Source organism: Chlorella variabilis (genome assembly GCF_000147415.1).
Source record: "Chlorella variabilis unplaced genomic scaffold CHLNCscaffold_5, whole genome shotgun sequence".
NCBI lineage: Eukaryota > Viridiplantae > Chlorophyta > Trebouxiophyceae > Chlorellales > Chlorellaceae > Chlorella > Chlorella variabilis.
The window spans coordinates 1,215,251-1,226,679 of NW_005435083.1; the positions used below are offsets into that span (position 1 = coordinate 1,215,251).

At 71.3% G+C, this 11,429-nt stretch overlaps 4 protein-coding genes across 4 annotated transcripts in view; 2 read left to right on the forward strand and 2 right to left on the reverse strand.

The window, feature by feature from the left end:
• Nucleotides 1-86: 86 nt before the first annotated feature.
• Nucleotides 87-5,726, reverse strand: CHLNCDRAFT_57278 (hypothetical protein). The gene is made up of 13 exons (XM_005849798.1): nucleotides 5,528-5,726; nucleotides 5,357-5,427; nucleotides 5,019-5,184; nucleotides 4,679-4,812; nucleotides 4,388-4,511; nucleotides 4,121-4,195; nucleotides 3,499-3,995; nucleotides 3,155-3,250; nucleotides 2,843-3,017; nucleotides 2,480-2,596; nucleotides 2,211-2,302; nucleotides 1,871-2,020; nucleotides 87-1,732 (listed from the first exon to the last, which is right to left on the reverse strand). The coding sequence occupies exons 1-13, from the start codon at nucleotides 5,613-5,615 to the stop codon at nucleotides 614-616; spliced, it is 2,904 nt and encodes a 967-aa protein (XP_005849860.1). The 5' UTR covers nucleotides 5,616-5,726; the 3' UTR covers nucleotides 87-613.
• Nucleotides 5,727-5,958: 232 nt separating this feature from the next.
• On the forward strand, nucleotides 5,959-8,126 carry CHLNCDRAFT_143052 (expressed protein; the record flags this gene model as incomplete). Its single annotated transcript, XM_005849537.1, has 7 exons — nucleotides 5,959-5,965; nucleotides 6,341-6,476; nucleotides 6,678-6,862; nucleotides 7,041-7,116; nucleotides 7,353-7,584; nucleotides 7,734-7,889; nucleotides 8,025-8,126. The coding sequence occupies 7 exons, from the start codon at nucleotides 5,959-5,961 to the stop codon at nucleotides 8,124-8,126; spliced, it is 894 nt and encodes a 297-aa protein (XP_005849599.1).
• A 408-nt stretch (nucleotides 8,127-8,534) lies between these two features.
• On the forward strand, nucleotides 8,535-10,558 carry CHLNCDRAFT_21254 (hypothetical protein; the record flags this gene model as incomplete). Its single annotated transcript, XM_005849538.1, has 7 exons — nucleotides 8,535-8,878; nucleotides 9,020-9,170; nucleotides 9,352-9,418; nucleotides 9,441-9,716; nucleotides 9,834-9,908; nucleotides 10,087-10,238; nucleotides 10,433-10,558. 7 exons carry the CDS (start codon nucleotides 8,535-8,537, stop codon nucleotides 10,556-10,558), a joined length of 1,191 nt encoding a protein of 396 aa, XP_005849600.1.
• A 295-nt stretch (nucleotides 10,559-10,853) lies between these two features.
• Nucleotides 10,854-11,429, reverse strand: part of CHLNCDRAFT_143054 (hypothetical protein) — a gene marked incomplete at both ends in the record, with an annotated part of 2,950 nt that continues 2,374 nt past the window's right edge. Inside the window, 2 exons of the mRNA XM_005849799.1 lie at nucleotides 10,854-10,998; nucleotides 11,141-11,232. Of these exons, the coding sequence (XP_005849861.1) occupies nucleotides 10,854-10,998; nucleotides 11,141-11,232 (237 nt within the window). The remainder of the gene's footprint in view (nucleotides 10,999-11,140; nucleotides 11,233-11,429) is intronic.

Genomic DNA, 11,429 nt, shown 5'->3' on the forward strand with positions numbered 1-11,429 from the left:
GGCACATGATAGCAGGGAGATACTCCTCGGCAGGAAAAATCCTCCCTCCCCTCCCCACCCTCCTTGCCCAATGGGAAGCGCCTCCTGCTGGCCGACAGGTTACAGAAACGGATTGCTTGCACTAAGTATTTAGTGTTTTTATTGGGAAATGGGAAAACTGGCGCGGCGCCAGCGCAAGGAGCTGGGCGGCGCAGGGATGATCAAAGGAGAACCAAATGCGGGCTGACTGTGTAATGCGTACTGTACTGTGCTGGATGTGCGGGCACAAAAATTGGGGGGGACAAGGGGAGAGAGAGGGAGAAAAGGGGGGGTTGAGGACGAGGCAAGCAAGGAGGTGTCTGCAGCATGAGGAAGAGCTGTGACAGTGATGCCGGCAGGTGGAGAAGCCCACCAAGAATGCAGCGGGAGGCGGTATGGGCCCAGTGCTGAAGAATGAGTAGAAAGCTGCGTATTGTGCTGCTGCTGCTGCTGGTGGTGCCAAGCCCTGGCACCCACCCGCAGTGTGCAAGAGATGCCGCGGCTGACAGCAGCGCCGGCCAGCGGCGAGGAGGCGGCGGCAGGTGCTGCGCCAAGCAGGCCCTGGGGACCCACATGCTGCGTGTGCGTTCATTGCTCAGTTGTTTTCAACGGCGGCGTTGTCAGCCACCTCTGCCTTACCCACCGTCAGGGGCTTGGCGGGCACCGCCGCCTCCGCCTTTGCCGGCGGCGGCGCCGCGGCGGGCGGCGCCTGCTGGTGCAGCCGCCCCTCCAGCGCCGCAGCGGCCTGCGCGGGGTCAAAGTCCAGCGCCGACTGCCACAGCCCCACAAACCCCTCTCGCAGGTCGCTGACGGCGCTGCCAAACATGCTGGCGCTGATGGGCTGCACGCCGGGGCGCGCCTTGTCGCCGCCCGCTGCAGCGCCGGCCTTGGCAGCCGCGCCCCCAACCGCGCTGGCGGCTGCCGAGGGCTTGGCGGGTGCGGGCTTGGCCGGCGGCGCCGTGGCCGCTGCTGCTGCGGCCGGGGCGGGTGCCTGCTGCGGCTGCGGCTGCGCCGACGCCGGTGCCCATTGGCGCAGCTGGGGCGGCAGCGCGGCCACCAGGCGGCCGTGAGCGGCGGCGGCGGCGCCGCGCAGCGCCTCTGCCCGCTGCTGCACCCCAGACAGCGCGGCGCCTGCGGTGCGCCTGCTAACCGCCGCCACCACCTCCTCCTCCCTCCCCACCGCCGCCGCCGTGCGCTCCGCCGCCGCGCCCACCGCCTCCAGCGCGCCGCCGGCCGCCTGCGCCGCCTGCCGCGCCACCGCCGGCAGCGGCACCGGCTCCAGCACCGCCCTGACCTTGTCGCTCTCCGCCACAGCCGCCCAGCCGGAGCTCAGCGCGGCCCGCAGCTTGTGGCGGGGCGGCGAGAAGCGGAGCGGTTCGGGGGCGGGCGCCGCAGCCGGCGCCGGCGCCGCCGCAGGCGCCTGGTCGGCGCCGCGGTCGCCCAGCGCCACCACGCGGCTGGTGAGCGCGGAGGCCAGCTGCTGAGCCTGCACCGCGCGCTGGTGCAGGTGCTGCACCGCCGCCGCCACCTGCGCGGGCAGCGGCTGCCCGGCGGCCGCCGCCGTCACCGCCGCCGCCGCCGTCTCGGCGCCCTCGATGATGCTCCCCGACTGGCTCAGCGCGGCCTCCATTGAGAAAAGCAGGTTGGCCTGGGGCAGGGGCGGGGCGTGGGCGGCGCCGAGGCGAAGGGCGCCGCCGTAGGCCGGGGTGGCAGCCTGCAGGGGGGCGCGGCAGAGGCGGGAGGCAGGTGGCGCCGGCAGGCAGCGAAGGCAGGGGCCAGGCCTGTCGTGTGCAAGTCTAGCGTGGGGCCCGGCTCTGCGTCAGGGCGCTGCCAGGCAAGCGCAGAGCCGCACCTCGGCGCCGTCCACAGCCACCAGCACGGGGAAGGCCCGCTGGCCAGCCGCAGGCGCCTGCGCTGTGGCATAGCCACCCGCCGCCGCCGCCTGCCCGCCGAAGCAGTTGCTGTCTGGGAGGGCAGAAGGGATGTACCCGTATACCTGCCACTGCAGCCGCGGGGCAGGTGACACACACAGCAGAAAGGAAGGGGCGAGGACTGTGAGGACGGTGCAGGCTGGCCTGTGGCAGCCGGGATCCCGGCAGCAGGGCTGGCCCAGGCACGGAGCCTCCCACATCCGGCACGTTGCCTGCCACACGCGCCAGCCACCCGGCCGCCACACAGAGACCCCGCCGCACCTGAAGGCCCAGCACCACCAGCCCAGACAGCGCCGCCAGCCAGCTGCCGCCCTCCACCGCGCCAAGCACGCCCGCCGGGCCGGCAGGCAGGCCTGCAAGCAGCACCGGGCAGCAGCCAGGCGCCGTCGGTCGCTCGACACGTGCGGCAAGCCGGGTACGCAGCGGCAGCGGTGCAGCCAGGCGCGTGGCCAGGCAGGCAGCAGGCAGGCAGGCAGGCAGAAAGGCAGGGCAGGCACCCAGGCAGGCAGGCAGGCAGGGTAGGCACCCACCGCTGCCGGTGCCCAGCTTGCGCGCCAGGCTCCAGGCCACCACGCCGCCAACCACGAGGTAGGACACACCCTCAGAAGCGCCCAGCAGCCCAGAGGGGCCTGGGGGCAGCCCGCAGCCTGCACAGGCAGGTGGGCGGCCAGGGGGTGAGCAGGAGGTGGAAGCAAGCGGGGGGCGCACGCAGCTGGGAAGCTCGTGCTCTCAGCCAGCCGGGCAGTCAGGCGCGTGTGGCAGAGGCAGGCGGCTGCGCAGGTGCTTGCCTGTGCTCTTGAGAACCCACTCCGACCAGGCAACCACGGGCAGGGCCGCCAGCCCCGCAGCGCTGACCGCCATCTGCATGCTCGCCGGCGGCTCCCCGCCGCCACCCTTGTCTGTGGCCGGGGGAGGGGAGGAGGAGGCGCCGCCGCCGCCGCCGGTGCCGGTGCCGCCGCCGCCGGAGCCACCGCCGCCGCCGCCCTCATCGTACTCATCCTCGTCCTCGACATTGCTGCCCGTGAGCGCCTGCATCAAGCGAGCAAAGAGGCCGGGTTTTGCCGCCGCCTGCAGCCAGACGGCAGCGCAAGCGGCGGGCCCGGGCTCAGGCCACAGGCGCACCCCGGCAGCGGCAGCAGCAGCTCGCAGGCAGCAGGCCAGGCGAGGGTCGCACAAAGGCAGGCGCAGGGGGCGGCGGCACACACCGCTTGCTGCAGGTCTTTCTTGACGGCGGCTTCAGTGGAGGGCTTGAGGCCGCCGGCGGGCTCCCCGCCCAGCTCCGCATCGCCGCCCTTGCCCACCTGCGCAGCGGGAGCAGTGCAGCGCATCCCGGTCAGCCCTGATGGGACAGGGTGGCAGCGCAGAGCGGCAGAGCGGCAGGGTGTGGGCCTGTTGGGCACGCGGCGGTGTGTGGGCCTGGCCCAGGGAGCTCTCCAGGGCCAGCAGAGAGGAGGGGAGCCCGGCTGCCAACCCCGTTCCCGAGTGGGCGCAGCGTGGTGGCCTGCTGCAGCTGCAGGGGGCCGCTGCCAGGGAGGCGCTGCCGGCCCACCGGGGTCTGCGAGGGGTCCCCAGCCTCCATAGGCACGGGCGCATGCGGGTCAGCGCCGCCGCCAGCGCTGCCGCCGCCGCCAGAGGCAGCAGAAGTACCAGGAGTGCTGCTGCTGCTGATGGCGCCGCTGCTGCGCCCTGCCCTCTCCTTTTTGCCGCTGCCCGAGCTGCCCTTGCCAGGCTTTTTCCCGGAGGCCGCGGCAGGGCCGCGCGGCGACTCGCGAGGCGCGGCTGTGGCGCCAGCCCTCCTGCCCTGCTTGCCCGCGGGCCCAGCCGCATCGGCGGCAGCAGTGCCGGCAGCGGCGGCGGCAGAATCGGCAGGGGCTGCAGGCTGCTCGCCGGAAGGCACCTGGGGAGGCTCTGCGGCTGCGGCCTGGGTGGCGCCAAGAGGTGTCGCGGGCTCGGCGACCGGCGGCAGCGCTTCGACCGTCATCTTGGCCACATCTGGCGGCAGGCGCTCCACAGTCATCTTGGCCACCACAGCCACCGGATGCTCGCCTGCAGGCAGGGAGGGGCGCATCGCGTGGGTGCGCCCCCTGGCCCCAGCCCGGCCCCGCCCCCCGGCTCCCCAGGCACGCTTCCCCTGCCGGTGCTGCCAGCGGTGCGGCCGCGCGGCCACCCACCCTCGTCGCCCGTTGGCGAGTATGGCTCGGCGGTGAGGTCCTCTGGGCGCAGCGCACACTCATCCGACTCTGTGCCTGCAGCGGGGCAGGAGGGCAGGGCAGGGCACGCATGGCGGTCGGGGGGGCAGCACCAGGATAGGATGACGTGCAGGTGGAGCAGCGGCGGCGCGCATGGCAGAGAACGGCACAAGGGCTGGGCCGGAGCTGGAGGCAGCGACAACAAACTGGCTGCACTCCGAGCAGGCGGGCCGGCAGCGGCCGCTTCACCTGTGCCCAGGTCCTGCGCCGCCTCCGGCTCCTCCCCTGGGACCGTCTCCAGGCTGGCAGCGGTGTTGCCCCACTCGCAGACCACAGTGAAGGCGCCGCGGGAGGCGGCCTGGGGCCCGGGAACCTGCGGGGGGGTGGGAGTCGCACGAGCCGATGAGGACGAGAGGCAGCCCGCTGCCACCGCACTGTGCAGCAGCAGGCGCCGCTTGCTGCTGCTGACACGCGTCGGGAGTGTCGGCCCCCGCCTGCCACCTGCACCGCACCCGCGCCGCTGCCTGGGCAGGGGCGCACCTGCAGCGTGCGGTTCGCGCCGCCCTCCCACTGGGCGCTGCGCCCGCCCTGCGCCACTACCATCTTGAACTCGTGGCGCCCCTCAGGCAGCTCCAGCGTCAGCAGCCACTGGTCGCCCTCGCTCCACTCCATGGCTGCAGGGGCAGGGGGCATGGGAGGGGCGTGGAGGGCATGTGGAGGGGGGCGCGTGGCGCGCCGCTACTCAGCCGCGTCGTGGCAGCAGAGCTGCCGTGCAGAGCTGGGTCAGAACAGGGCAGGTGTGCGGCTGCACTCCTGCTGCTGCTGCGGTTCAGCCAACCAGCCCAGGCCTTGGCCGCCACCCGCCTGGGCCTCGCCGCACCTGGCGCCTTGTCTGCATCCCAGCCGCCCAGCTGGTCGGGGCCTCCCACCACCTTGAGCACCTGCCCAAAGCCGACGTGGCGGCAGGCCCTGAAGGTGACGGAGGCATGGCCCTGGCTGCGGGCGCTGGCCGCCTGCTCCTCCTCGCCGCCTGTGAATGCGCGGACCTGCAGAGGGGGGCCAGGCGCCGCGGAAGCTGGCTTACTGGCGGAAGCGGTGAGGCGGGAAGCTGGCGAGCCGCCGGGAGCCGCCACCCGGTCTGACTGCGTTACTGAGCACCATGGCACTCCTCCTGGCGCAGGCAAGCGGCGCAGGACGGCAGGAAGTCAGCCAACTTGCCTGCTGGTGCTGATGGCGCCGCTGTAGAGGACGCCCGCTGGCATGTCCTCCGCTGCCGCCTATCCTTCCACCTGCACGTGTCCAAGGCGCGGCTTCAGCGGCCGCACCGTGTATGCATGGCAGATCAGGCGGGGGCGTTCAAAACACAGGCGTGTGGCCCTCGAAACCCACCCGGCGGCCGGAGGGCAAGGCGCGGGGCTCCTGCAGAGCCGCGCGCAGCCGCTAGCGGGCTCGTGAATTTGCTGCTGACGAGCAGCATTGCTGCAGGTGTGCTTGGGAGGCTGTATCTACCGCGGAGGAGTGTTTTGTCCAAAGGAGCTGGCCCCCTAATGCCCCAAAGGGCGGGCCTGGCAGCCCCAGCCAACACCCGTTGAAGAATTGCAGACTTTACGGGCCCGCACGGGCTTTTGGGGAGGGTGAGGCCATGGCTGGCGTGGCGATGGCACCTGGCAGATCCCCATGCTGTTGCTTCAGGGCATCGCTGCATTCGTAGATCATCTCAAAACGTATACACAAACACTCGCAACTACTTGTGGTGTGCTGCCCATCACCCGCTTCGATCGCAGGGCAGGGGCCTCTGCCCCACTCCTCGCTGCACCACCATGGCAGGTGGAGCGTGCAGAGCCGTAACAGCGTGCCCGGGGGCAGCCGCGTGCTCCCCAGCCACCTCTCGGGATAGGTTTGTCGCCGCGCCCGTCTTCCGAGCCGTGCCGAGGGCCCAACGGAGGCGGCGCAGCACCTCGAAAGCGTTCATTTGTCGCGCCGACACCGCCAGCAAGGGTGGAGGGCTAGCCCAGCTGCTGCACTCCGCGCAGACCGCCCCCGACGACGTGACCTGGAGCTGCGCCACAGGCAGGGGCTGCGCTGCGGGGCCGGTGTGCTTGGGCCCAGGGGATCGCCGACAAGCAGCTGGACCGCCGGCTCGGGCTCCTGCCTCTCCCATCTCACCTGCGCCCCGTTGCCGCCCACCCGCCCCACCCGCAGTGGTGGAGAACAGGGAGGCGTCTGTGGATGGCAGCGTGCGCACGCTGCTGCTGTCGGTGGAGGACCGCGTGAACTTCCTGGAGGGCAGGAAGGTCCGCCACGTGCAGGAGAACCGGCGCTGGATCGACGACTACAGGTGGGGGTGGGGGACGCGGCGCGTGTGCAGCGCGCACGCCCGATCTGCTGCAGGCTCTGCTGGAGGTGTGGCTCGGGCATGGCGGTTGGGTGGCTGGTTGGGCTGCCGCCTTGCTTGTCGATGCACAGCCAGCTGTTTTGTGGATGCTTGCTGCCACTCACCCCGCTGGGCGCGGCCGCCGCCTCCCCACCTGCCGCGCAGGGTGCCCGGCCAGTTTGTGGCTGTGCGCTACTGCGGGCAGGGCAGCAGCAGCACCGACACGGACGAGTGCTCGCAGCTGGTGGTGGCGCGCCGCCTGCTCAGCCTGGCCTCCTCGCCCTACGAGGCGCGCCGCGACTCGGCGCTGCTGGATGCCAGCCTGGTGGAGCTGCTGGTCAGCCGCACGGGTGGGTGGGTGGGGCGGCCTGCAAGCCGGCAGGCTGGCCTGCGGGGTGGGGATGGAGCGGGGCGGGTAGGCCGGAAAGAGGCAGCGGCAAAGGAAGGGCGGGGCTGGCACCAAAGGCACTGCCGCAGCTAGAGGTTCAGGCCGGCCTCTGTGTGCCGCCTCCGCCGCCGTGAGTGCAGGCGACGCCGATGAGCGGTACCTTGCGGAGCTGGGCCCCGGCTGCATGATTGAAGTCAGCCGGGTGGCGGGCGCAGGGTGCGTATGCCCCGCAGCACCTGGGTGCAGCTGCGCTTCTCCGCAGGCCCGCCGACCTGCCGGCGCTCAGCCGCAGCCCCCACCCGCCCATCGGCCTTGCCCGATCGGCTCTGCACAAGCACAACTTCTGTCATGCGCCCTTCCCTGGCCACCAGCCCCCTCCCTGCCTGGCCCGCGCTGCGCCCTGACGCCCCCTCCTCCTGCCCCTCTTCCTCCTCCTCCTGCCACCCGCGCAGCTTTGCGTCCCTGTTCAACTCCGAGGCCAGCCTGGTGTCGTGCCTGGAGGCGGGCCACACGCTGGTGCTGGTGGCGGTGGGGGTGCGCGGCATCGCGCCCGTGCGCGCCGCGCTGTCGTGGACCCCCGTGCTGGCGCACGCGGGCAGCAGCCGGGTGGCGGTCTTCTACGTGGCAGACAGCCAGCCCTCCGCGGCATACCTGGTGGAGTGGGACACGTGGCGGGAGGCGGGGGTGAGTGTGTGGTGTGCCGTGCCGCCGCCACGGCGAGGCAGCCTGGCTGCTCACCTGCCCAGCGTGGCGCCGCAGCGCGCCGTTTGCCGGCAGGCGGCCCGCTCCCCACACCTGCTGCTGCCCCTGCCGTGGCTGCCTGGCGCCCGCAGGCGGTGGTGACCCCTCTGTACCTGTCGGAGGCGGCGGCCAGCGGCGCTGCCAACGGCGCCTCCGTGGGCCCCGAGCAGCTGCTGGATGCGGCGCTGTTCCGTGGCGAGGGAGGGCTGGCGGGGGTGCTGGGGGCCGGCAAGGCGCAGGAGGCGGCGGTGAGTGTGTAGGGTGGGCCGGCCGGCGGCAGGCAGGAGCTGGGTCCCTGCATCACAGCGCGTCCGTCGGCGACAGCGGGAAGCGGGCTGCCGCTGGCCTGATGCGCGTTTTCCTGTGGTCGGCCGCGTGTGCAGGTGCTGGTGAGCGGGCTGGAGGGCGAGATGGCGGCGCACCTGACCCGCAAGTTGGCGCAGCATGGAGTGCCCAGCGAGAATGTCATGTTCTGCGACTATTGAGGCGCCGCGGCAAGCGCCTGGTCAAGGGTGGCGGCTTGGCGCCGCTGGCACCGGCATGGGAGACCCGCCAGGGGAGACGCTCGTGCGCCGCAAACAGCGCAACAGCCTGGCTGCACTATTGATGAACTGCAACAGCCCTCATGCGATGTAAACTGTCACACTGCCAGGAGCAGACGGTGGCACCTTCCGCCGCGTGCTGTGACCGCTATGACCGCCACCTGCGCTGAGCCGGTATTGCGCTTGCAGCCAGCGCCACAGCAGCGTAGTCGATCATCTATTGCGAGGCAGCAGCACAGAGGCGAGAAACGCTCCCCCCGCGTTGTAGCTTTTTTATCCCCGTCTATCTTGGCCGGACCTCGTTTCTGAGCCTGGTAACAGCAGATCCAGCGCATGCAGAGCGCACAAACGATGCGTGCAATCGCGCAGGCACACGGCTGCAGCGCCAGGGCGGTGCCCGCTGGCGGCCGCTCCGCCTGCGCCGCCGCCGCTGCCGGCCGCAGCAAAGCCGCCTCCCCAGGCAGCATACCGTGTCGCAGCAGCCCCCATGCCAGCCTGCGGCTGCATGTGCGCGCCGCGGCAGCAGAGGATGGCGCTGCAGCAGCAGGAACAGCGGTGGCAGACACGCCTGCGCCCATTCCCACGCGCCTCAACACCATCCCGCACGAGCGCACCACTCGGCAGCACTTCTACCGCGAGGCCACCACCGCCATCAAGAGGGCGATCGATGCAGGGGAGACGCGGGTGCTGGCCAGGTGGGCTTGCCGCCCCGCTGTTGTGCATGCATGCATGAGCGTGTAGCGGCCTGCCACCTGCCACCTGCGCAAGCACTTCCTTCTCTGCTCATGGCACAGAAGCACCTCCCCTCACCCCCTGGGGCCAACCTCTCCCCGCAGGTGCACCATCCCCGAGCTGAACACCGAGTTTGATGTGTACCGGGTGGGCACGCTGCTGGAGCTGGTGCGCGAGGTGGCCACCAGCCTGGCGGCAGACGGCAAGCGCGTCAAGGTGTGCGTGCAGCAGGCGCTCGGACAGGGCGTGTTCCAGGTGAGGAGCGGGCGCAACCAGGCCTCTGCGGGCATGCCTTGGGCTGGGAGGCTGGGTGGGATGGCCCTGCCTGACCGGTGGGTTTGGCAGCAGGATTTGGGGCAGGAGGCTGTGGAGCAGGGAGGCGGCAGCGGAAGAGAGCTGCGTTGCTTACCTTCCTGCCTGCCTGTGGTGCACGCAGGGCATGCCGCTGAGCCTGAATGGCGTGCTGCGCATCATGAAGCAGATGGACTGGGGGGAGAGCGCAGGTGTGTGGGTGTAGGAAGAGAGAGAAGGGTGTGTCGTCAGCGAGGGGTGGGGTTGTCGGGTGTTTGTTTTGTGTGCACACAGGGAGGAGCCATGAGGAAGGCATGTGTGCTTGCAGCGCTTGGCTGGTGCACTCATCACCCTGCCCTGTCCTTACCTCCTTGACCTGCCACCCCGCCACCGCTGCAGACCGCATCCTGACGGGCAACCTGGGGGCGGCAGAGGTGGAGGATGCTGACGCCTTTGTGCTCATCGCGCCCCAGAACATCGTGGGCCACAGCATCATGCCGCTGCTCTCAGGTGGGGCGGGGTGAAGAGTCGGGTGCCAGCAGTGCCAGAATGGTTTTGCGTGCATCTGGCCTGTCCCAGCCGCCCGCCTGACTCGCCCTACCCCCCGCCTCCCGGCCGCCGGCGCAGAGATGGTTGCTGCCGCGGAGGAGGCGGGCAAGCCCATGGTGCTGATCAACCCTAAGCTGACAGACATACAGTCGGGTGGGTGCCGCGCACCCGCTGGCGGCAAACCACACCAGCCGGCCAAGCGCGCTCCTCTTGGCTGCCACCCGCTAGCAGCGCTGCTGCCTGGCTGGCCCGCACCCGCATGCGGCACCGTCCACTCTCCCAACCATGCCTGCTTGCCCCCTGGCCTGGCGCCGCGGCCCCCTGCGCGCAGCGGCGGGCGTGATGTCGGTGCGCGGGCGCCAGGACCGCCTGGACTTCACCGCCACCTTTGGCACCGCCTATCACTTCCGCCTGCTGTACAAGGGCGTCAGCATGCACCCCATCATGGGGGCGCTGAGGCACGAGCACGACGGGCCATGGGAGGTGGGCAGGGGTGGGGCACGGGCAGAGTGTGGCTGGGGAGGGGTGGACGGCATGCCGCGAGCTGTGTGCGGGTTGGCTTGAACACGCCCAGCGGCTGCAACCCGCGCCCTTGCACGCTGTGTGCGGCCTGGAGTCGAGCGGGCGCCAAGAGGAGCTGTGCCAGAGCCTCCCCGCCCCACTCCCCCGCCTCGCAGGTGTTCCGCCGCGTAGAGCTTGGGCCGGGGGTGGAGGAGTACCAGCTGATCGGCAGCTTCGACAGGGAGCCCACCCCGCCCCTCATCACCGACGCCTTCAAGGCTGCCTGGGCCAAGCAGGCGTAGCGGGCCGCTGCCGCTGCCACGCTGTGTAATGTACACACAAAGTTCTGTTGTACCCCTGCCGCCGACGGCCCCCCTCCGATCTGACCTCTGATCCTGTCCTCTCCCAGCACACACCGCACTGTCTTTTTGCCCGCCTCGCCCCCCGCGCTCTGGCGCGCCGTTCTCCTTGTTGTGCCAAACGGATGTATCGCACTTTTGGCGCCTGACCTCAGGGCAGCAGCATCAACCGAGCATGAGCGCGGCATCACAGGGTGTGCGGCAGCCGCGTGCGTTGCGCCCGCCCCTGGCGCCGCCGCTACTGCTTCAGGCTGTCCAGGACCACGCTTCTCATCAGCTCCACAGGCGCCTCCACCCCTGTGAACAGCCGGAACTGGTCTGCCGCCTGCCCCACAAACATGGTGTCCCCCGTGACCACAGCGCACCCCGCCGTCGCCGCGTCCCTGCACAGATATAGAGGGTGTGCGGCGGTACGGCGCGGGACATCGGCGCGCCGCCAGGCCAGCCAGGCGCAGCGCAAGCAAGGCTGCCGGTCCGCCGCCATGCAGCAGGGCGATGGGAGCGGGGTCCTCGGGAGTGCCGCACCTGAGCAGGCGCGTGTGCAGCGGGGTGTAGACCGCGTCAAACACGAGGCGGTATCCGCCCAGCGCCGTCGCCGGCACCGGCGTCTCGTCCTCCTGCACCGCACGGGGGCGTGGGTGGCGGCAGAGGCACGGGCGGGGCAGTGAGAAGGCAGCCCGCCACCCACGCCCGGATCGGGCATGGGCTGCCGGGGTGCGCAGTGTCGCCGCGGTGTCGCGGTGCCCCGCAGCAGCGCCAGCCCCGGCGCCGCCCACCTGCGGGTGCATGCCGACAGAGGTGGTGTTGACCAGCA